This window comes from Salvia hispanica, chromosome 4, assembly GCF_029641045.1.
Source record: "Salvia hispanica isolate PSC_SH4W2 chromosome 4, Shi_PSC_v1, whole genome shotgun sequence".
Taxonomy (NCBI): Eukaryota; Viridiplantae; Streptophyta; class Magnoliopsida; order Lamiales; family Lamiaceae; genus Salvia; species Salvia hispanica.
In genome coordinates, this window is record NC_142695.1 from 34,686,228 (window position 1) to 34,712,179 (window position 25,952).

General features: G+C 35.6%; 2 protein-coding genes across 2 annotated transcripts; one reads left to right on the forward strand and one right to left on the reverse strand.

Moving 5' to 3' along the window:
* Positions 1–2,308: 2,308 nt before the first annotated feature.
* On the reverse strand, positions 2,309–4,488 carry LOC125197343 (S-adenosyl-L-methionine-dependent methyltransferases superfamily protein). Its single transcript, XM_048096078.2, has 2 exons — positions 3,705–4,488; positions 2,309–2,918 (listed from the first exon to the last, which is right to left on the reverse strand). Exons 1-2 carry the CDS (start codon positions 4,238–4,240, stop codon positions 2,549–2,551), a joined length of 906 nt encoding a protein of 301 aa, XP_047952035.1. The 5' UTR covers positions 4,241–4,488; the 3' UTR covers positions 2,309–2,548.
* A 12,600-nt stretch (positions 4,489–17,088) lies between these two features.
* LOC125192281 (uncharacterized) lies at positions 17,089–17,870 on the forward strand. Its single transcript, XM_048089818.2, has 2 exons — positions 17,089–17,734; positions 17,842–17,870. Exons 1-2 carry the CDS (start codon positions 17,095–17,097, stop codon positions 17,868–17,870), a joined length of 669 nt encoding a protein of 222 aa, XP_047945775.2. The 5' UTR covers positions 17,089–17,094.
* The last annotated feature ends 8,082 nt before the right edge of the window (positions 17,871–25,952 follow it).

Genomic DNA, 25,952 nt, shown 5'->3' on the forward strand with positions numbered 1-25,952 from the left:
CGCGTGGGGGGGCGGGTGTCGAGATGACCTCCTGGGGCGATAGGGGGGATCCTCCCCTCGCTGCCCGTTGCGCCCGCTTTTGGCCAACCGGGCGAGGGTGACGAGTAGAGGATGGAGGGGACGGAAACTCCTCAGCATCCGGGGGGAGGTCGTGGGATCCGCCGATGCTGCCGCTGTAGTCGCCGGAATAGTTCAACATCTGCTTCTTCGGCCACCCAGCGTCGCACCCCGCCCGGAATTTCTCGGAGTCCTTCAACAACACATAGCATTCCCAGAAGAGGAACTCCTTATACTTCCCCGGCAAGGGGAACTGACTCTCCGTTATCCTTCGGGCGTCCTCCTCATTCTGCCCCACTAGTCAGCTGGCGGAGGGCGTTGGCGTACAACCCCGAAAATCGGCCGACCGCGGCCCTGATCCGTTCCCACCCCTTCCGGCACTCCTCCCCGCTGTAGTCCTTCCCATGCAGGCAGTTCCTCCCGTAGGCTGTTCTAATCTTCGCCCACATGTTGTCGACCCGCTGGTTGTTCGCAACCAGCGGATCGTCGCAAACCGACAACCACCCCTTGGCCACGCCGGCGTACTCATCCTCTGTCCACTTCCTCGACGTGGGGGTGTCGTCAACACCGGGCTGCGAGGACTCGCCGACCACCTTGCCCTTCCCCTTGGCCTTCTTCTTCATCGGCGCGGCCCGACCCGCTGGAACGGAGTGTTCGGCTCCCCGAGATCAATCCCCATCTCATGCAATGACAAAAGGTCATCGCCAGTGAACTGCGTCTCCACTGGGGTCGACGTGTGAAACGAAGCCGTTAAAAAATCAAGAGAGGGACGATAGACCGTGTCCCCCCCCCCCCCTCCCCGGTGGCCCCTGCATCCCGAGATGCATACCGTATTGCATCCCTCCCTGCCACATCATCCCCATCATCTGCTGCATCATCTGCTGCTGCATTTGGGGCATACCTCCCCACCCCGGCGCTGACTGCCCGCCGCTCGCCTGCACCCCGCCCGGCATCCCACACGGCATCCCTCCCTGGTTCCCCCCCTGCATCCCCCCCGGCGCTCCAGCCATCATCCCTATCAACTGTTGCCAAGGGACGTTAAACCCTGGGCCCATCTGGCCCCATCCAGATCCCACGGGTACCGTGGGAGTATGAGAGCCGCTCGTCGCCGGACTGGACTCGTTGTGGTTGTCCATCGCTCGATGTTGCTCTTGTACAGAAATTTAGAGAGAGAGAAAACTCGTTAAAACAAGTGGTGCAAATGAAAATGAAACTAAAATCGCGTATATATAGGTTTTCAAAAAAAAATTAAAAAAAAACGAAAATTGGCGCTGGCCGATCGGCACGCCACAATGGCGGCCAGCGCACCCGAATCGGCTAGCTCACGCCGATTCTCGACTGGCCGATTACAATGGTTCAGCTAGCCGATCGGCTAGCGACGCGAATCGGCTAGCCGCTATTGTGGATGCTCTAAACGTTGGGAGAACAAATGACATTCTAAGATTTAATTATTATTTTATTCTTTCTTTAGACTATTCTACACAAATTCATCATTTGAATTGCAAAATTTCTCCATTGCTATTCCAAACATTGTCACTTTATAGCTTAGGGATAACTACATGTGTTTCTATTAGTATCTCATGGCCTACACACTAATCCATGCCTATTAGGCTATTAATATATGTATTCTTAGCTTCTTCGTTTCTTTTATCTCCACTAATGCTAAAAAGTCAACTAATTAAACAGTATATTTAACGTATGCGTAAATATTTGTGATTTATATCATTTTCATTTTCAAACTATTTATGATTTAGCTTTCAATAAATTTTCTATTGAAATATTAAATTTCATCCAAGTTTACTTTTGGAGTGTTACATAACATATGTCCGCTTTTTAATTGTGATCCAAAAAAATAGTATGAGCAATTCATATATTGATGATACTATGTCAATTCCATACTATTGAGTTGTTTGCAAACCAGTTGAATGTAATGTACAAACAAATTTCGATTTAATTTATACATATATCGTAAAATAGAAAAAAAAAGTTTAGATTAACAAATCCTCTTAGATTTAAAACAAGTACTACTAAAATATTACAGGTGCATCCAAATTTCTAAGAACACAAACATTTCTAATAGATTAATATAGCAATATACTAGTATAAGAGAAACTAACCAACAAACTTGACGTTCAATGCTAAATTAATAAAGACATTCATTATCTACGAAATCGCAAATAAACACGAACCGTATTATTGGTTGATTACCCAAAATATACAACATTAAAACCAACAATAAAGCACACCAAGATTAAAAGTAACAATTTATTTCATTTTAAAAAAGGAACAACATTTTACAATTCGCAAGGGGAAATTTCTCTGTGGTCTGGTTCGACTTAGTTTCACCAGACAGTTTCCAAATTGTAAAGTTGAGAAGATGACTATATTTCTATTACCTATAATTATGGACTAATTAGTAGTAGTATAATGATGGTAGAGTAGTAATTAATGTAATTGAAAAGAGAAATGATTTGATTTCAATTTTCAATTTTCAAGAGAGGTTGTTGAATCTCCAATCAAGCCTAACTTCAGCGGACCCCACAAAATGCTGAGGTGGCTTACGGAAGGAGACGATGTGGCTAGTGGCCATAAACGCTGTGACCCCCTCCGACAGCCTTATCTCGTCCATCTTCAGCTCACTCAGCCTCTGCACGTACTCCTCTGCGTGCACTAGATCCCAAACCACTCCCACTCCACCTGGCTTCAACACCCTCACCAACTCCCCCAGCACCCTCATCCTCTCCGCCGCTGCTGCCGCCGTCTTCTGCCCGAATTCCTTCCCCACCTTGTGCACGAACGCTGCTGACACCACCACGTCGAAGTAACTGTCGCTGAACGGCAGCGTCCGCGGATCTCCGGGCCTGCATCCATATTTTTTTTTAGTTAGACCATCTTCAAGCCTACGTTAAAATCTAAAATACTACTTCATCTGTCTCATTAAAAATCAAACATTTTCTAAAATGTAAACAAAACCATCTTTACTCTTTTTTTTTTCTTCATTAACTCACAAAACAACGCGACATAAAATCACATACCACAAACCAAATGTTTCATATTTCTTCCCTTTTTGGAAAATATGAACTATTTCTTTTTAGTCTATCCTTGAAAAGTATGAATTTTTTAATTTTAGAAACTTTTTTCTCTAGAATGAGGTATTGTCTATTCTCCACTAACAATACTTTTAAAAAAAATTTAATTCTATTATCTTACTTTACCAATCATGCATTAAAACTCATGACGAATCAATTGTTCATACTTTTCAGGAACGGAAAAAGTATTAATTATTGGGATTAGCCCCAATAATATTCTAACACCAATCTCATGTGTTTTGTTTTTGAGTAAAAGATCTAATTTTAAGTTTATATTAAAAATAAATTAAAAATTTTTTAAAAATTTTATGAGTTAAAAAAATATAATATAAATAATATTCTTTAAAATTTGAGTTTATTATAAATGATTGAAGTAAAATCATATAAAATTTACACTTCATTTGAATTTAGTAATTTAGTGTAAATGATTAGATATATATGAAATTTACACTTCATTTGAATTTAGTAATTTAGTGTAAATGATTAGATATGCTACAATACTAAAAGACTTTTAAATATGACATCAGATATTATCACTTTATTGCTAGGCCAACTCACCGGCAAGTGACGTATTCCTGGACGCCCTCGAGGCCGGCGGTCCGGAGTGTGTGGTTGGGGATGAGAGCGCCGCTTCGGGCCTCCGACCGGGCCGGGCTGAGGCCGACGACGTGGCCGGAGGATCCGGATTTCTTGAGCTGGAGGGCGACGGCGTTGAGGAGGATGCCGCGGCCGCAGCCGAGGTCGAGGGCGTGGCGGACGGAGGACCAGTCCGGGACGGAGGAGACGATGCGCTGCGACATCTCCCAGTGGAGCCCCACGGCGGAGTAGAGGAAGTTCGCGGCGGCGAAGAGGAGGCACACGGCGGAGAGCGCCGTGACGGAGCCGGTGAATCCGGCGGCGAATCTGGCCGCGGCGGGGCCCGGGAAGAAGTGCTGGTGCTGGAGGAGCACGCAGATTGGCTCGAAGTAGAGAAGGAAGACGACGGAGAGCGCCGCGAAGCCGACCGCGTTCACGAGGAGGAAGAGCGGCGTCTGCCAGTCGTCGACGCCGTAGATCGCGTAGATCTGAGTCCAATCCCTACCGGTTTTCCCCATCCCAGTTTCAATCAATTGGCCATCCCGTTGCCGAATTCAGCACTCAATTATTCCAGATCCAAAAAAGGAGAGATTTAGATTTTAGATTTTAGAGAGAGAAACAAGTGAGAGTGTGGAGTGATGGAGAGAGGAATGATGAAAGCGGAAAATGGTGGGATTGAGGGATTCTTATAGTGAAAGGGAAAGGGATTGTTTGAAACTCTATTCACTGAATACGCGTTTTTGCGAGGAAGATTTATTCAAAATTGGAAAGGGAGTTTCAAATTTCTCTTTTCTTTTAGTAACAAACATAATTTAATTACATATACTCTCTGTGTGTTGAGTGTTTATTAATCTATAATAATAGGAGAAGAAAAGATCTAAGATTTAATCTATAACAAATTCAGCACTCAATTGTATTGTTGGACTGTCAACTCTGATTTGTTTGACATGTTCTAAATTTTAGAAAAATGTGTAAGAGTTGGGACCGGCAGATGGTTATTCGATTGTGATACATTATCTCATTTTCTTTTTATACATACCACACATTAATTACTAATTTTAAAAACTAAACTCACTTTTAATTATTCTATGAACACCAGTATCGTGATTCGATTTTTCATTATATAAATTTAATTACCTTTTTTTGTAAATATTTTTATTTAGATAAAACTATTTATGTAATAAATTATTTCTAAAACTATTAGTAATAAATTATGGAAAATAGAAAATAATATTATTAGTATACTATAGCACACAATATTTATCAAAAAGTTTCGCATAACTATAAAGAAATAGGAGTAAAAGAAAATTTAAGATAAACCTAAAAGAAGAAATAAAAAAGAACGAAAGAAAAGAATAAAAGAAAACCAAAGAATATCCGTAAAATAAAAGAAAAATCTAATAAATTAAAAATAAAATAAAATTGCATCTAGTGTCTCCTAGTATTATAATGTGCACGTTTGTGCAAGCAGGTAGCGCACACAGCAGCATCCGGCATAGAAAGAGTATAAAATCTAAGAGAATTCACATGGCCGTACCAATCTCACAGTCCACCTCACAACCTATCACTATTTCCTCATGTTACGTCAGCATTTTATTCCACAGACTATCTCTTTGCAATGGTTTAGCCTATCTCGCATCCCATCTCATTTACACATCATCACTTTCACTTTAATTTTTTACACTTCTATATTTAATATTTATCAATTAAATAATTAAAATACTACATAAATCTACATTGTGTTACAAATTTAAAAAAATAAATACAATAAAGAGCAAACTTAAATGAAATTAAAATATGCATTGGATGATTAAAAAACAAATAAAAAATAGAACTAGTATAACTCTGAAATGGGCGCTAATTCAACTCGCAAATGCATATTGAAAAAACAAATAAAAAATGAGCCTACCTTCCTTTTCCTCTATTTATTCCTTTAACACAAACTTAAAAATAATAAATAAATAAATAAATAAAGCGGCTATGGCCAAGCGCTACATGGTTGGGGGAGGCAAAGCCTTTTCTGCCGCAATAAGAGCCGATCTCCGCGCAATCGCCGCCGCGGGTGATCGGCTCTTCACTGCGAGTGCTCTAATCGGTCGAGAAAAAATAGCACTTTTGTTTCTTCAACCATAAATGTAACCCTGATTTCCCCTCCCCTACTATCATATCATCTCATATCCCACATCTACTTTTTTATGCAAATAGATAATGAATCATAATTTATGAACATGGTGGGGCCTATCAATTCATTCTTCAATAATTCTTTTATATATATGATTTAAACTATTATTTATTAGTCAAGAGAGATTTAGCTTCTTTTATTCAATCAATATTATATCAGGGTCATATAATTCATATCATAAATAATAATTTAACATCTATTAAAATAATCTTAAATATGCTAAACTTTATATTTTCTCATATCTCGTTGAAGTTATGTTTTTTTATTTTCAAGTTTCAACAATTTGATTCATTCAAGTTACTTTTCCGTATGAAATAAAACTACATGCTTTGACATTTCGTACACACCAAACATTGGAAAAAAAATCTCTCTTTCACAAAATATAGTCTTATATTTTATTAATTTTCTTTTTCTATTTCTTAATTTATTAATTGTATATGTACTATATATCTTTCACAAATTAAATAAATTTTTGTGAACGATTTCCGTGAATACCACGCTTGTTTAATGCATATTTAATATTTTTTGTTTTGTTTTATAGTACATTTAATTTGATTTTAATAGAAGAACAATTAAAATTGTATTGCCATTTTAAATTTTACAATTTTTATAATAATTAAAGCCCAATTTATTCATTTTCTCTCTAACTTCAAATAAATAAATAAAATAATGAATTTCGGTTAGCTTAGAGGAAATTAGGATATCACGTGGTGAAGGACAAATGGCAATTTTATTGACGAAAGCTAAGCTGCTGGTCTACTAATCGAGGGGCATATTAAGTCAGTTGTGAACTGATTGTCCGGTTCTATTGCTACTTTAATTACTATAGTACTAATACTTTTCTTTTCTTAGTTAAAAAAAAAATTAAAAATTAAAACGATAAACAAAATGAATGTACATTCATTTCATACTACTAGTTACCTGAATGGAGACGAAATACGAGCCCCTCTTCAAGAAATTTAGATCACCAATTAATGTGTTTCAAGATGGGCAAACGAAATCGTGACCTTTTTTTGGTCAAATAAAACATGGGCAAAGCCTAAATACACGAACAACATCAACAAATATAAGCAATACCTAGTTTGTAAAGCCCTGACGGAAGGACCTTGAGCTCATGAATCCCTCTATGACAAGAGTAAGTATAATGCGATAAAAAATCAGGAGCAAAGTTCCCTTCTCGATGCACATGTTGTAGAGCTATAAAATCAAAATTCTGGAGTAACCCATATACCCTCTTTATTATGCAAAGAAAATTGATAGCATTTTCAAAGTGTTCTAAGATCATAGCCACTCCAACAAAACTATCACTTTCCATCTCCAATTTAAATAAAAAGTATCAAATTTAGTGATTAATAAAGTGGAACGAAATCGTTTCGCAATCATTTAACAACGGACATACTCCCTCCGTCCGCGAATAGAAGTCCCGTTTTGCCATTTTAGTCCGTCCGCGAATAGGAGTCCCGGTTCACTTTTACCATAAATGGTAATAGGGTCTCACCTTCCACTAACTCATTTCACTTACATTTTATTTAAAACTAATATATTCAGGTGGGACCCCTATTACACTAACTTTTTTCCACTCACTTTTCATAACATTTCTTAAAACCCGTGTCGCCAATAAATGGGACTCCTAATGGCGGACGGAGGGAGTATAATTTTTACGGCTACCCACAATGTATAAATATATACTTAAAATTATGATATTGGTCTGGTCGGAAAAATAATGAGTAGAATATTTTTAAAGTTTGTGATATTTTGTAGTACCAAATTTTAGAGATGAATATCTCTAATAATAAATAACTACTCGTATAATAGTAGTAATCATATCTATTAGTATTATTTATTTATTATAATTATTATATAATAGTAACATTTACGTAGTTTATTTTCTGAAATGCCAAAATCTTCATCGTAGGTTGAAATTTTATTAAGTAGTTTTTGAATTATATAGTTCAAAAAAATATACTATACTAATTAAGTATAAAAAAATTAAAGAAATTAAACTTTGAATATTACTGTGACTAGATTTATTGGACGTTAATAAAGATTTCAAGAAGTGCAAAAGAAGTAATGAGAATGTGGCTGAAATGGGATTTTGTGGCTGGTGTATATCCTACTATGTCGGGCAAATACTCTGACATCATGGATTAAATCATGACACGACAATTACCTTTTTATCAAGTTACCATAACTTATATAAATAGTACGTAGGACTAGGGGTGGCAAATCGTGCGTGTCGGGTCGTTATCGTGTCGACACGATAACGACACGAACACGATAACAACAAACACGAACACGACCCGATAAGAAAACCTCAAACACGAACACGAACACGACCCGCTACCCTCAGACACGAACACGACACGAACACATTAACGACACGAACCGTTTCGGGTCAACACGACACGAACACGCCATGAACCCATTAATGACACGAAAATAAGTATTGAAAAATGAAAATAATAAGAATAATAATATTAAAATATTATGTGTTAACGGATAACACGAACACGACACGAACACGCATTGTTAACGGATAACACGAACCGACACGAACACGACACGAAATTTTCGTGTCCTTAATGGGTCGACCCGATAAGGACACGAACACGATAAGGTCTGACCCAAATCCATTAATTTTGTGCCAGTTCGTGTCGTGTTATCGTGTCGTGTCAAAAATTGCCAGCCCTATGTAGGACGCACAAGTGTGTGATATGCAATAAATCCATCCAAGTCAATTTTTAGAAAATTTGATACGGTCTTTAAATAATGTCCTCATAAATTAATTTAAAGTCTAATTCTATGAAATATATTTATAAGTAAATAAGATATTTAGATGATTTCAGCAAAAAAGAAAAATTAGGTACCAGTTTGTCTTTTTAAAATATGTAAGCTGTCAATTTTACATATGTTGTTTAGTCATGGAATATTATACCACTAACGAATTGAGTAAATAATCAATTTATTTTTCGATTTTTTCTCTCAATTTCATAACAAAAAATATGAGATCTCGTATTTAATCTATATCATATCCCCACCTCAGTTTGTTTTTTACTCTATATTTATTCCTTGGAAAACATTACCCTACAAGTAGCATCGTTGTGGAAATTTTAATGCTACGACGTCGAATCAATCAACGTTAGACTTTATTTAAGCTTAATCATATAGATATTATTGCGTTGAAATTTGAAATTTGAAATTAGGCAGATAAGATAAGGTATTTTATTATTTGTACCATATAAGGTATTTTATTAATAATGAATTCACTACTACCATATTTGTGGAGTATTATTTAAATCAAACCGTGTAGCAAATAGATAAATCTGTTTTCAACTAAATTAGAATACAAAATGAATCACCGGCCCTTTTTTTGTTCTTACCTGAGAAGACAATGTACGGATTATTTTGAAATTTGTGAGTCGCCTTATATATTGGCTTTTCTCTAATGCAAATTGATTTTGACTTTGTCACCATTGGAAATGCTCTTTCAAATTTGCCGATTGTCAAGCCTCTTATCATGCAATTAATGAACAAAATCAGTAGAAACTTGGGTTTGCTTATTCTATTGTATTTTTCAGTAAAATAAAGTCATATATTCTAGTGCATATTTCACTTATATTTTATTATAAAAATAATATATATAAAATTATAATTGATATTTCATATAAAATTATATTTTATGTGAGCGTGTTATGTAAGCGCCATTCATCTTTGATGCATATGTAGTGCTATTTGTTTTGTCTTATACATATAGTTTGATTCAAACACAGTAAACATATTATAGACATTTTATAATTTATTCATAAAAATCAAAGCTCTATTTTTCTATAATCATAAATAAATTAATAAGATAACAAATCAAATTAGATTTTTGAATTGTCTAAAATCAAAATATATAAAGCCAAACAAACAATACAAAATAAACATTAAATGAGATGATGCTAATATAAGATGCTCAATATGTAGCATACTTATCATTTTCACTAACTATTTTTATTAAAATTCTTCTATATTTCACTAAATTAATTGTGATTTTAATTTACTATCTACTAACATTATCTCAACTATATTTTAACTTTATTTTTTACTTTATTAATTTTATATAAATTAATACATTTTCAAAATCTCTAAAAAATTTTAGAGGATAGAGAATATTTTAAAATTGAGAATCAAATTGAGATACTTTAATTAAGATGGAGTATACAGTTATTTTTTTGTCATACAAATCAGTTTTCCAAGCAGAACATTAGAGACGTCATTTGGATAGATTTTTTTTTTCGAAATGGAATATTTAATAAAAGGCAATTCCATAAGATACATACATATATATCATTGGGTGTGATCAATTGCTAACTTTCTTATGTTGCCAACGCATCAATAAGTATATTAAAAATGTCAACACATAATTTTGGTGACATTTCAGTATACTTTGTTGACATTATATGTTGATATTTTAATGTAATCGTGTTGATCTTTTTAATACATTGCGTTAATGAGTTAGCAACTTAAAAAGTTAACAATATAACTCACCCCTGTATATCATTATATACTAAGTAATGTTTTCTCTTTTTTTTTGACAATATAGAGTATATATGTTGTGAATACTTACAGATATTACTTAAAAAATTGTTAAAGTATGCTAAAGAAGCCAATAAATATAAATATGGAGAAGGAAAAATGCAAATCAACCTTTATTTTTTTTTAAGTCAAATGAATATATATTGAAGGCAAGTTGCAAAATCAACCTTTTAAGATTGAAGCGCATGTTTTATTTAGAAATAATTCAAATATTTAAAGAAATAAAAAAGAAAATAGATGCACAATTCTAAGGCTTGTTTGATTTAGTTCAGAAGATTGAATAAATTACTTAATCTTAGACGTATAATCACGTGATAATTAGTCATAGTCACCTTCCTCAAACTAAAATAATCTCACAATTTAATTTTATGTATTATCATATGATAATTAATCATAGTAACTGAGCGGCAACTAAATGTATAAATATCGTTATAAGTATTTAAAAAAATGATATATTCTCATATTAGTATTAATTAAACAACTAACCAGGCCCCACCAGTCTATATTACAAAAATATTCAAATATATACATGAGCACTAGTAAAAGACTTATGTGTGTGAACAAAGACCTTCTAGTGTTATTCTATATACTTTATTGCATCTATATTATCTAATTTTCCTTTTCATTTATAACAAGAAACGTCTTATTAAATATAGTTTTCATAAGAATGAGTGAATATGACAATATCGACTCGAAACGATTTCAAAGTAAAAATCAATAGTCAAATCTGATTCTATGTTGGAGACTTGGCATACATAATTAAATTAAAGTGGCCCCATAACCTTAATTAAAGGTAAAGAAAGAAAAAAAAATCCTAATTTTAGAATTACTTTTGAAAATAAAGTTAGAATATGCGTGACAGAGGTAGAAAACGCGGGGATGGCGTAAAGCCCTCCAAATGTTGACGGTGGAGCAACCAATGTTTTCTTATAGTCATTTCATTATTTAATTTTCCTTTTAATGATAAAATAGTTTGAGCATCACTTTTTTCTTTCAATTTCGATTAACAAAACCAGATGTGGTTGAAATATATTGAGCATCCCCTTTTTTTTCTTACAATTTCGAGTAACAAAACCAGAAATGGTAGCCATATACTCCTATATAAATCGGTTTCCATTACAATTTAAAATAGATGTGCATTTCATTATAGCCCATAGATATTTGAATAGGGATAATCACATGCATTAGTGTATTCAGGTTAAATTATAAAAGAGCTAGAAAATGTGGAATAAAATCAGAGCAAATTGCCTTAATATTTGTATTACTAATTGATAATTTACTATGGAAGATTATTTTTCATCTATTGAGGAATGACTATTTATTTACTGTGAAATGCAAAACAAATGTATTTCCATTTAAAAATAAATTCTACACACACATAAAATATATACCCACCAAACACCGACTTTGTCAATATGTGCGAAATTTCAAATGAGACCAAAAAAATTGTATGTCTACGCTAATTTCTTTGTTTGACTTTATAAGACGTAAATAATGGAGTAGTACGTAAAAACGAAATTTATAACTAATTAAAATATAAAGTTCTCAATCATGATAGGATTTTGTATGACCCTTAATAATATGTTAGGTACCCTTAATTTAGATTACAAGTCTATGCCTATTGCACCTCAGAATGAGAGCAAATTCTTTATTCTTTTGAAAATTGTTCCAATATCACTATCAAAGAGTTAATATAGACTTTAATACATCTTTAATTAGTCTATGATTGAATAATGTATTTTTTTTTTTGTTTTCTTAATTTATGTATAACTAACTGTCTAACCACATGACTCAGAAATTCGGGGTTGCACCTCATTAATTTACATGAATTTAGCTGGCCCGACACAATATTAATCCGCTAACAATAACAATAACTATTTAAATTAATCATTTTATATTTTCGTATTTCGGCAAATGATTCTTTAGATTGCCTCGAGCTTAGCTAGAATAACAGCTCATGAACATTAATTAACGCCCTTAATATATAGTACTACTATAAATATTGAGGAAGTAGAACACTTTATGTATATTTAGCGTAATTAATATCTAAATTTGTACCGACACTGAATGCTGAGGCTACTATGAGTTGTATTCTAACATAAGTTATGTTAATAACATAGTATGAAGTTATGAACATCCACAAAATGTATATTTAGCGTAATTAATATCTAAATTCGTACAGATACTGAATGCTGAGGCTACTATGAGTTGTATTCTGACATAAGTTACGTTAATAACATAGTATGAAGTTATGAACATCCACAAAATGTTTATTCTAGAAAAGTTCTATTGTACGCAAATCTATTCAATTGAAATTTATTTCAATATAAGAGCATCCACAATGGCGGCTAGCTGATTCGCGTCGCTAGCCCAGCTAGTCGAACCATTGGAATCGGCCAGCGCCTTTTCGGCCAGAAAATAGGCAAGCGATGGCCGATGCGCTGGCCGCCATTGTAGACTCGCGATCGGCGCAATTTTTTATTTTTATTTTTTGAAAATTTTTGAAACACTATATTGAAAGGCCGCAACTGACCCCGCGCAGAAGATGTTTCTTCACTCGATGCTCGAGAGCATACGGGTCGATTTGGATGCTGCGAGGGCACAGATGGGGGGCTCAGACGCAGGCTCAGATGCCACCGATGTGGAGGTCCCAGGTGGCAGCGGCAACGGCGGCGAGGACGGCGGCGACGACGATGAGGAGGATGAGGAGTAAAGAGAGGCGGGGCTCGTGTGTGGAAGCCCGGTTTTTTTTATTATGTACTTTTTTTTATCTATGCACCTTTTTTTATTTAAATGAAATGAATGAATTTTCCCGTATATGTCTCGTAAATTTAATTCCGTAATTTAGTTGTTTTTGAATTATTTTTATTGCGGCTAGCCTATTTGATTAAAATGATGATGTGGCAGGTGGATTTTTAGTCCTGATGATGTGGTAGGGAGAGAGTGGCTAGCCTATAGCTGGCCTAAAGCCATTGTGGATGCTCTAATACTTAGAGCATCTTTTATTCATTTTTTACTTTCTGCTCTTAGGCAAGAGCACAACACCTTCCATGCTCTTCCGCAAGGACAAGCTCAAGATCCCACCATTTCATTATTTAATTTAATAAAAATATTTTCACAATATTAAAATGCATTAAAAATACACGAATATTTGAAGTATAAATGAGAGATAATTTGATGTAAAGAATGGATGATGAATATAAGTATTTAAACATAGATTTTTGGGATAAATTAAAAAATTTTGAAAAAAAATGGTAAAAATACAGCTATATTTTTGGGAATCCGAAAATATATTTTTTTCTTTTTTCCGGATTATTTTCAATTTTTTATGAAATTTTAAAAAATAAATAAATTTAACGGAATAAAAACGACCCAATCACGCAACGCCACGTCGCTCTGCTCAACAGCATGGACGTGCTCTTATTATCGAGCAGCGCGGACAGCTGCGCATCGGTGGACAACGCATGCCGTGCCGTCGGCACGGACGACGTCCGTCTTACGGACAACCGCTGCGGATGCTCTTAATAAAGATTTTAACTGGACTCACCCTTGATAATAAGCGGAGTATATTTTAATTAATTAAACTAATAGCAGTTTTAATTAGGTAATGGATGTTGAAAATTTTATATACATGAGAATTAAATAAATATAAGGTGCTTCGATTATTCGTAATTTGGTTATGGAGATTATAAATATTGGGCTTTTGGCATTTTATTCTTAAACCTAAATGCAAAAGGAGCGAAACATGATAAGTTGTTGCACTGGATCGTGAAGAAGTATTGTGGGCCGTGAAAGTTGTTGGGCTGGTTCTGAAACACATACAAGAGCTATTTGATAGGAGAGATTATCTGCAATATCGCTTGTGTCAAGTTAATTTCAATTTTGTTAACGTTTGAATATTTTTGAAAATTCTTCAACATAATTAATTTATGTATTTAAACTCAAATTTGAAATATTGTAGGAAAATTAAAAGCTAATACTAATTATTTTGTGGATGCTCTAAGGGCTCGTTTGCTAGATACAAATATATAACTCCACTTTTGAATGCAAATAAAAAAAGAGAAGAAAAAAAGAATGCAAAATAAAAAAAAGGAAAGACTTGGTTAGGAAGATTTTCAGACAATACAATAAGAGGCTGGAGGATTCTATACAAGGAAGCAGTCATTTCCGGAAAGAAAAGATTTGATTAATATTTTCTAGAAATAAGAATATATGTTTCCATATCTATTACATAATCACATCTATATAAGTAGAGAAATAGTAAACAAACACAACACAGAGAAATAATAAACCAATGTTTACGTCTCAACCCTTGTAGCAATATTTGCTCCCCCGGAACCAACTGCGCTATCTCTCGATGATGCGTGCTCACTTTTCTCAAATTCAGAATGAAGATCACTAACTTTTTGGAAGGAAGTGTGTTGGTTTGAACCAAGGATGTTGCCATCTGCCATGAATGGTTATCCTCCTCGCAGGGTCGACCACTAGGATTCTTGAAATCAATAAACGAACTCCAGCAGACAAGTGGTTCGGAAAAGTGTATGTCACAGTCTTTATTTTGCGGAAGAGTATGGAATCCCAATGATACAAACACCATACTCTTCAACAAAATAAAGACCGCAATGTTGGAACATTTTAATATGGTCCAACATAATAGTCTAAAGATTGCATAATATTAATGACTATTTATTGATTGACTCGATTACGTGATCTACTAAGGTTATATAACTTATAGGGTCAAACGATTATCTATTAAAATATGAGGACTATTGTGCAGATACTACTTTGGATAACTTTAATTTTGTTATGGGTGAAATTATAGTTATAATAAAGTTAGGGATTTATTCCTAAATACATGGTTATGGTCCCCAAGTGCAACTCTATAAATAGGTCAATAGATTCTCATTCCTATTGATCTAACGTATCAAGACTCTACAGATTACAGAGAATCTGTGAGAGAGCGTTGTCACTTGGAAGACTAATTTTCATACTTCAGAATCATTAAAAACATCATGAATCCGAATCCATGTACGCTTCCGCTTTATGTTTATCAATCGTATTCGACATGTGTGATTTATGTGATGAATTATGTGAATCATTAATTTGATTCCAACAATTGGTATCAGAGCCAATACATGTTGGAACGAATTGATAATTCATTTATCTATGATTTTTCATTGTTTGGATTCAGTTTATGATTTGCCGTTGAACTTATTGAGGTTGTTCATCAATTCTTCTGTGTTTTCTAATGTGAGCGCAAGATTTCTTTTGAAATTTTTTTGAAGAAATTTCGGATGAAAATTTGAAATTGTTTGTTGAATTCATTCAAAAGCTTTTCAATAGAGTTGATATTTAATACACGCAAACCAATATATTATTGGTTTATGAATTGAGAGATTATATGCGTGAAATTTTCAACAATTTTAACTTTTGAATATTTGGTCTCCAAACCCATTCCAGTTCCTTTAATAAATTATTTGGGGAAATTTCAAATCAAAATTTGGGTTTCTTCGGTTTATGCTTCTCTTGAGTTTAACAGAATGTTTGAGAGAAATTGAGAAATAGTTTCTCACTCAAAATTCTTTTTAAAAAATTAAGTTTTCAATTAAATCTGACCACCGTCCATGTATTCCGTCGAACGGCGATGTCGCCAAGTCTCCGGCAACGTCGCAGCGGTTGACGGCGGTGAATCGTTGGCCTTACTTCATGAAACGACGCGACCACCGTTTCAGAAAAACTTATTTCAGATTCTATTTTTAAAATTTGGCTTAATAACAGCAGCCAATTTTTCCTTCTTGGGCCATAATTTTATAAAATGTTTGGGCCACCACAATTTTGGATTTTGAACTTCTTTTCCTCTATTAACATTTAAGCAAAATTGTTTGCTAGAGCCCAAGAGTATTTTTCTTTAATAAATAATTAATGGTATTTGATTGTTTTAGTAAGTAATTAATTAAATAATGACTTAAGCTTTTATTATCTATTATTTTAAATAAATTAATTAAAGCATTAACTTGCCAAAGTGAGCTCTGACGTGTAAATTAATTTATTTAGAATATATAGGATATTTATATACTTGAAATACATGCGAATAATTAATCGGCCCAAAGGAAGATTGTTATTTGGCCGTATTTCTTGTGTACTTTGTGGTAATAATATGAGATTATCCTTAAGTCATTGTGGACACTAAGTCGGCCCAAAGGAAGACTTATTGTTTGACTGGAAATTATTATCTATATTTGATTACTACGTATTAAGATATCACTTGCAAGTTAATTATTTTGTCCAAAGATGAAATTTTAATGTTGTGCCGACATCTTGAAATGGGAATTGTCATTATTTAATTTATTTACTTATTATTTACGTGAGCTAATTATTGTCCTACTTGTTATATTTGTTCTTTGCTAGCTCAAGAATCTGCTATTGGTTTTCTAAATTCCATTCCTGTGCTAAAAGGCAATACCTATGCATCATGGAGAAGCAAGGTATTGATTTGGTCTGGGGATTGCAAATTTAGACTATGCACTTCGGACAGAGCAACCCGCCCCTCTTGCTGATGAAAGTTCCGATGAGGATAAACGGACTTTTGAGAGGTGGGAACACTCCAATCGCATGAGTCTTATGATTATGCAACATGCCATCCCTGAAAACTTTCGCGGTACTGTCCCGAAAGAAGCAACTGCTAAGGAATTTCTCGAGGCCATTGATATGAATTTCGCAAGCAATGAAAAGGCCGAAACGGCTTCATTGATGCATAAACTTGTGACTATGAGGTATAATGGCCGAGGGGAAATTAGGGAGCACATTATGGAAATGTCAAACACTGCTTCAAAGCTTACGGCACTTAATTTGACGATCAGTGATGATCAACTAGTGCATTTGGTTACGATATCTCTTCCTCATCAATTTGATCACTTCAAAGTTAGTTACAATACTGTGAAGGATAAATGGACATTGAATGAGTTGATTTCTCATTGTGTTCAAGAGGAAGAGAGATTGAAGCAAAGTAAGACATACAGTGCTCACTTAGCAACAAGCTATAGGGGTAAACGAGGAAGAGACAAGGGAAAGAGGGTTCTTTCCGAGTTCGCTAAGGGGAAGAGGATTCTTCCTGATTCCTCCAGAAATGTTGTGGGTCCATCTGCAAAACAGTTTAAGAAGGAAAAATCAACTTCAGTTTGCTTCTTTTGCAAGAAAGATGGACACAAGAAGAATGATTGTGAAGAATATCACGCTTGGCGCGTGAAGAAAAGTACATTTTTCACTTATGTTTGTTCAGAAGTTAATTTAGCTTCTGTACCTGGACATACTTGGTGGATAGACTCTGGTGCTACTACTCACATAAGTGTGTCCACGCAGGGTTGCCTCCAGTGCCAAAAGCCGATTGATGCTGAAAGATTCATCTATGTGGGCGATGGCAAACAAGTTGAAGTGGAGGCAATAGGCACATTTAGATTATTACTAAAAACTGGTTGTTATTTGGATTTAGAACAGACATTTGTTGTACCGTCATTTAGACGGAATTTAATTTCTATTTCTGTATTGGACAAATTCGGTTATACTTGTTCATTTAGAAATAGTAGATTTAGTCTTTATCTAAATTCAACTTTGGTTGGCACCGGTTCTCTTTCTTATGGCGATAATCTTTATTTGCTTAATACTATTACTTCATTTAATGAAGCCCTGCATGTGAACTCACGAGGTACAAAGCGTAAATTAATAAGTGAGAATTCTGCTACAATTTGGCACAAACGTTTAGGTCATATCTCCAAACGGAATAGAAAGACTTTTGTCAGATGGAATTCTTACCATTCCCAATATGGCAGACTTTCAAGTCTGTGTTGAGTGCATTAAGGGGAAACAAACAAATATCAGGAGATTTGAAGCCAATCGGACTACAGACGTCTTAGAACTTATCCATACATATATCTGTGGACCGTTCCCTACTGCATCTTGGAACGGTCAACGATATTTTATTACGTTCATAGACGATTATTCCCGATATGGTTATTTATATCTCATAAGTGAAAAATCTCAAGCACTGGATACGTTCAAGAGTTATAAGGCCGAAGTTGAAAATCAACTTGGAAAAAGAATTAAGAACGTCAGATCTGACCGTGGTGGAGAATACTATGGTAGATATGATGGCTCGGGTAAACAACGTCCAGGACCCTTCGCTAGATTTCTTGAGGAATGTGGAATCGTCCCACAGTACACTATGCCTGGTAGTCCTACCATGAATGGTGTTGCTGAAAGACGAAATAGAACCCTCAAGGATATGGTTAGAAGCATGATCAGTCATTCTACTTTGCCAGAATCCCTTTGGGGAGAGGCACTTAAGACCGCAACATACATCCTAAACCGAGTACCTACTAAAGCAACTGCCGTAACCCCTTATGAATTATGGACGGGCAAAAAGCCCAGCTTAGGTCATTTACATGTTTGGGGTTGTCCAGCTGAAGCTCGGCCTTATAGGCCACACGAGCATAAATTGGACTCTAAAACGGTAAGTTGTTATTTTGTATGTTATCCTGAGCGGTCTATGGGTTTCAAGTTCTATGATCCCACAACTAGATCATTTTTTGAGACGAATAATGCAAGGTTCTTTGAGGAAGTTGAGTTTGGGGGGGAAGATGGCATAAAGAATGCTGTCTTTGAAGAGGAAGCGATTTCACTTCCCTTCATTACAGAACAAGACGACACTCTTGTAATTCCTGTTCCACCTCCCGAACAACAACATGAAGAACAACCACAACCTCCTCAAGAACATGATGAGGTAGTGCCACTAAGGAGATCCACTAGAATGAGGAGACCTGCAATATCTACGGATGAATATATTGTATATCTCCAAGAGCATGAGGTAGATATTGGAGTGATGGAAGATGACCCAGTCACTTTCCATCAAGCCATTGAAAGCCCTAATGCTCAAAAGTGGATCGATGTTATGATTGAAGAGATTAAGTCTATGCAAAGCAATGACGTTTGGGATCTTGTCACATTGCCTGAAGGTGCGAAACCCATTGGTTGCAAGTGGATTTTTAAGACCAAACGGGATTCGCAAGGCAATGTGGAGAGATATAAGGCTCGTCTTGCAGCAAAAGGCTTTACTCAAAAGGAAGGCATCGATTTTACCGAGACTTTCTCTCCAGTTTCGACGAAAGACTCATTCAGAATAATCATGGCACTAGTAGCTCATTTTAATTTGGAGTTACATCAGATGGATGTAAAGACAACGTTTCTTAATGGCGACATTACAGAAATGATTTATATGGTACAACCTGAAAACTTTGTGTCCGGTGACCCAAAGAAGATGGTATGCAAACTTAAGAAATCCATCTACGGTCTTAAACAAGCGTCTCGTCAATGGTATGTTAAATTTCATAAAGTTGTCGTCTCATTTGGTTTTGAGACGAATCCAGTTGATGAATGTATATACTATAAGTTCAGTGGGAGCAAATTTATTTTCCTGGTTCTATATGTCGACGACATTCTACTTGCTTGCAACGATGTAGATTTACTACGTGACACCAAGAAATTTCTCTCTAGAAAATTCGAAATGAAAGATCTTGGTGATGCTTCTTTTGTATTAGGAATCCAAATACATCAGGATCGTTCCCTAGGTGTACTTGGATTATCACAAAAGAGCTACATCGATAAAGTGTTGGCAAGATTCGGCATGAAAGATTGTAGACCAGGAGATACCCATGTGGCTAAAGGTGATAAATTCAGTTTGAATCAATGTCCCGAAAATGAGCTTGCTAAAAAGGAAATGGAATTACTTCCCTATGCATCGGCTGTGGGAAGTCTTATGTATGCACAAGTATGCACGCGTCCGGATATTGCGTTCATAGTGGGCATGCTAGGCAGATACTTGAGTAATCCTGGTATGGATCATTGGAAAGCAGTCAAACGTGTTTTGCGGTATATGCAAAGATCAAAGGATTATATGCTCACTTATAGGAAATCAGATCAGCTTGAGATCATTGGGTATTCTGATTCGGATTTCGCGGGATGCCAAGACAGTCGTAGATCCACGTCAGGTTATGTCTTTATGCTTGCCGGAGGGGCTATATCTTGGAAAAGTGTTAAACAAACATTGATAGCCACATCTACAATGGAAGCAGAATTCATAGCTTGTTTTGAGGCATCACAACATGGAGTATGGCTGTGAAACTTTATTCAAGGGCTGCAAATTGTGGATAGTATTGAAAGACCACTCAAGTTATATTGTGACAATAAGTCCGCAGTCATGTACTCCAACAACAACAGGAGCTCGTCGAAGTCTAAACACATTGACATCAAGTTCCTTGCTGTTAAGGATAGAATTCAGAGTAGACAATTGCAAATTGAACACTTAGGTTCGACTTCCATGCTTGCGGATCCTTTTACTAAAGGTTTACCGCCTTCGGTCTTTCATGAGCATGTATTTCACATGGGTATTCGACCTTGTGATACTTTGGTTTAGTGGGAGTTTATGTTCATCTATGTAATAACATTGAATTTCAGTTATATTAAGTGCACTTTAATTACTTTGGTTTTAGTTACTTTGAATTATACTTTGGTATTTTCTGATCTCACTACAGTTTCAGAGGACCAGTTGAAAATAGACATGCAAAAGATCACATAGCATGTAATTTTCATGCTGCACACTCATATTTTGATTTGTGTTGCTAGATGTGTTGATATTTGTGATCACTGATGAGTTTAGTCATGTATACGTGTTGTGACTTAAACTTCTTTGGTTCTATATTAACATGTTTAGTAGACCGGATCGGTAAAGATGATTGATATAAATAGTAAGCGCGTAATTTCAGTAATGTACAATCATTTCTTGACTTTTATGTTGGCCCAAGTGGGAGATTGTTGGAACATTTTAATATGGTCCAACATAATAGTCTAAAGATTGCATAATATTAATGACTATTTATTGATTGACTCGATTACGTGATCTACTAAGGTTATATAACTTATAGGGTCAAACGATTATCTATTAAAATATGAGGACTATTGTGCAGATACTACTTTGGATAACTTTAATTTTGTTATGGGTGAAATTAGAGTTATAATAAAGTTAGGGACTTATTCCTAAATACATGGTTATGGTCCCCAAGTGCAACTCTATAAATAGGTCAATAGATTCTCATTCCTATTGATCTAACGTATCAAGACTCTACAGATTACAGAGAATCTGTGAGAGAGCGTTGTCACTTGGAAGACTAATTTCCATACTTCAGAATCATTAAAAACATCATGAATCCGAATCCATGTACGCTTCCGCTTTATGTTTATCAATCGTATTCGACATGTGTGATTTATGTGATGAATTATGTGAATCATTGATTTGATTCCAACACGCAATTTAAACACTTCTGAACCACTCGTCTTCTGAAGCTCGTGATTTGATTTCATGAATCCTGGCGTCGATCCTACAAGGACGATAACGATCCTGCAAGGACGATAACAGTTCATGTAATGTGGCAATATCCTTGGTTCAAACCAACATGACTATCCTAAATCTAAAACCAATTACTGATTGGAGGAGTAGCCCATGAGATTTATATATAGTGGTTTATTTTCTATCTTTGTACTAATATATTGTTATAGTTATTTTTGTTCCATTGCACGTTACACATTTCAGGTGCGATGACGCTCGTTTTTCCTTAGCATGTCACGTCAATTTCCTGATCACGCCAAATGTGTTTCCTTGACAATGTTGAAGAAATGAGCTTTCTTCATTTCTAATTGTAGGCTGTGGACTTTGGTGTTTTATGAATTCTGTTAAGTTATCAATTGAGATAATTAAGGTATTAAATTTAGCTTGTGTTGTAAGACTACATGATTGATACAACTATTTAATAAAAATACTTTATTATTGGCTCAATTGTCTTAAGAATGTAAATACCAATATAGTTTTTACAAATAGTTTACATATTATTTCATCATTCTGTGATTACAAATCCGCTCCAGCAAGGTAAAAGATCCACAACCACAGTCCCTTAAACAAAATCATGGTGTGCGGCAGGGGCGTGACCAAATACACGCACTATTTTATTTTTATTTTTTGTAATTCGTTGTTTAATATGTCAAATAAATTAAAACGAAACACCAAAATTAATAGTGTATATTGTGATGAATTTTAATTGTGTACAACAATCATGAGGCTTATGAATTAAATAGATAAAACCTATTTTCATTTAATAAAATTATTGGCCCACCGCCCACTATAAAGCCCAGTTACAGTAAATGTATGCGAGGTACTCCCTCCGTCCCACAAAAGATGTCACACTTGTGGGACGGCATGAGATTTTAGAAGGTTTTGTTTTGTGTGTTAAATGGAGAGAGAAAATATAATTTTTATATTCATGTGAGAGAGAATTTTTTTTTAAAAAGGAAATGTGACATATTTTGTGGGACAAACTAAAAAGGAAAGTGTGACATCTTTTGTGGGACGGAGGGAGTACCATAACTTCAGCCACATTTAGGTAGATACTTGCGGGCCGGACCGCACCTGGGTCCCAGCCTGCGGCCTGGCGCATTGGAGGGGAAAGAGACACGGCTCAGGCCGCGCCTGATGATGGAGGAGAGTCCTGGGGCCGCACCCAGTTGTCCCGGCCTGGCGTTGCACGCTTCCGGGCCAGACCACGATTCATTTTTTTTTAATCGAATTATTTTTTTGAGTTGTTGCTCAGACATACCTTCATATTTGTTGTACTTTCGAGTTGAGAAGAGGAGTAGTTGACAGAAATGGAAGCAGAGAGAGAAAATGAAAAAGAGAGGGGAAGAAGATGATTGCGTGGGGGAAGAGAGGAGGGAAGAAGAGAAAGGAGAATATTTTAGGTTTAATATATTTAATGAGCTGGGGTTTATTTCAATTTTATGTATTTAAGTACTCCCTCCATTCCACAAAAGATGTCACACTTTCCTTTTTAGTTTATCTCACAAAAGATGTCACATTCCCTCTTTTGGAGAAAGTTCCTTCTCACATCAATTATAAAATTATATTTTCTCTCACCACTTAACACACAAAATAACATCTCCTAAAATCCCGTGCCATTTCCCAAGTGTGACATCTTCTCTAGGACGGAGGGAGTATTTGTTCAATTTTAATAGGCTGGCTTTTTAATGTATTTTTTTAATTTTAAATTTCTATGTTTGTAATTTTTAATTTTCAAATGAAGAATGAATTTTTCATGTTATAATTGCTCAACGTTTTCTATTTTACGAGTAAAACAACTTTTAGCTGTGAATATTGCAATTTAATAGTTGAGGTCTGAATGAAGTCTGTAAGGTTATGGGAGTTGTGGCATGACCCTGAAAATCAGAGGAATGATAACATGGAGGGAACTTGGGACCCGGATCCAGGCCAGAGTTAATAATGCTCTAAGTTGTTTACTTTTATTTTAACATTCCAACTCAAAAGAAAAAGGTTTTATGCTATTATTCCCATTGAATAGGTTTTCAGTTAGTTAAATTTGGTTTGTTGTAATCTGTTTAACATTTACTAATTTTGCTTACAATTGGTTAAAAGTTTTACTCTCTTTGAATATACCAAAATAATACTCTCTGCATTTTATAATAGATGTCATACTTTCTTTTAAATTTATCCCACAGAATATATCACATTTTCTTTTCTAAAAAAAATTTCCTTTCACGTTAATATAAATATACTTTTGTTCCACTTAATTCACAAGTAGGACGGACGAATGATGAAAATGAAGATTACACTGTTTTCTGTCCGAGAAATAGTATGTACTGCCAATTAACGCAACAAGTTGTACTCCAGTTAGCTAATCATCCAATCATTTGCTGTAATCTTTGTGGTTTTGTACTTGATATTTATACTGTCACACGTCACATGGATTAAATTAATTCCATATAAGATTGACTAACTTATAAGAAATGGCTAAAAGGCTAATGAGGTGTATAAAAATGTTTTAAAAATGATGTGTCTGAAATTTACAATTACAGAAAGCTTTGGTAGAATTAAGAAGTACTATGAAGAACCTAATTTTACTGTATGTATATCTTTTGGTGTGAATTTTACTTCATTCATCCCAATTAAGATGCTATATTTTCTTTCTTTTTTTTTAATTATTATTTCAAATAAGATGATATATTTCTTTTTTTTAAAACTTTTTATCTCCAATTAATGCATTCAATCACTTTTAAACTTTTCATTTAAAATATTAAACTCTCTTTCTCCTATCTATTTATTACTCCACTTATATTTATCTTTCTCTCTCTAATTAAACAAATTAATTAGAAATTACTAAAATTTAGTGTCTGACTGAGAAATAAGTCAATGGAACGAGGCAGTATGTTTGATTAAATGACATAAATCAAAACCGAATCCCACGACTCATTTGACAATTGATGTACTACTTTGTTGGAAGTCAATTCGATCATGACTTGACTAATTGCAGCATTAATTTTTTTTTAAAAAGTGCATGATTTGATATGCTTATTAAACATGGCGGAAGGAAAGGCTATGGAAAAGGGCAGATGTGAACGTAGTCACGTTGGCATGTGCAATAATTCGGCGGTTATTTTAAATATAATCTTTCTTTTAACGTCCGTTTAGAGTGTCCATTATAGTTGGCCGGACCGAGCCACAAAGTGTGGTCAGGCCACAAAATCATGGCCGGCCACCAATGCTCATGTTTCCCACTATAGTGGACATGGCCAAGCCACAAAAAAATTTATTTTTTCCATTTTGTTTATATTTTATTTTTACTACAATAAAAATTGTTAGACTATAATAATTAAATAAAATGCATAATTTAATGAAAACTAAATCGAAAACCAAATCTTCGTTGTATTATAGAACGGGGTAAAATTATACAACGAAAATTATTTTAGAACACTCAAACAAAAACTAAAAAAAAACACCGCCATCGCCAACTACTCGGTGTCATCATCAGAATCCGCCGCTTCATCTTCACCCGTTGCATCGTCACCGCCAACGCCGTCACCACCACCGCCACCGCTCTGAGGTCCCGCCGCCGCCGCCGTCGTGTCCTTCCACCCCAACAACGACCTCAGCCTCACTATAAGGTCGTAGTACATCATCTGGTAGTCGGGTCGGTCGACTTCTCATACAAGGCCAGAGTGTCCTTGAGTTCCTTCATCATCTGTACCGCTAGGGTGTTGTTCAACGCCGCTCGGGCCGATCCGGGGAGGGGGGATGCAGACGGGCCTGCAGCAGAGTGTTGGGAGGCAGCGGCGGAGGCGGATCTAGCGGCTCGGATTGCGGACCGTTGACCCAGGGGCCGTGGACGCCGGGATAGTGACCGGGGGGGGGGGGGGGGCTCCTCCATAACCTCGTCGTTGAGGTCGAAGGTCCTTGAACCGCCGCTACTACTGCTGTAGTTGCCGGCCCTGCCCCGTCTTGTACGGCTCGGCCCAGAATCAGACGCGTTCTCGCAGATGGCTCTGAATTTTGGGGAGTCCCGCAGAACGAGGAATTCTGC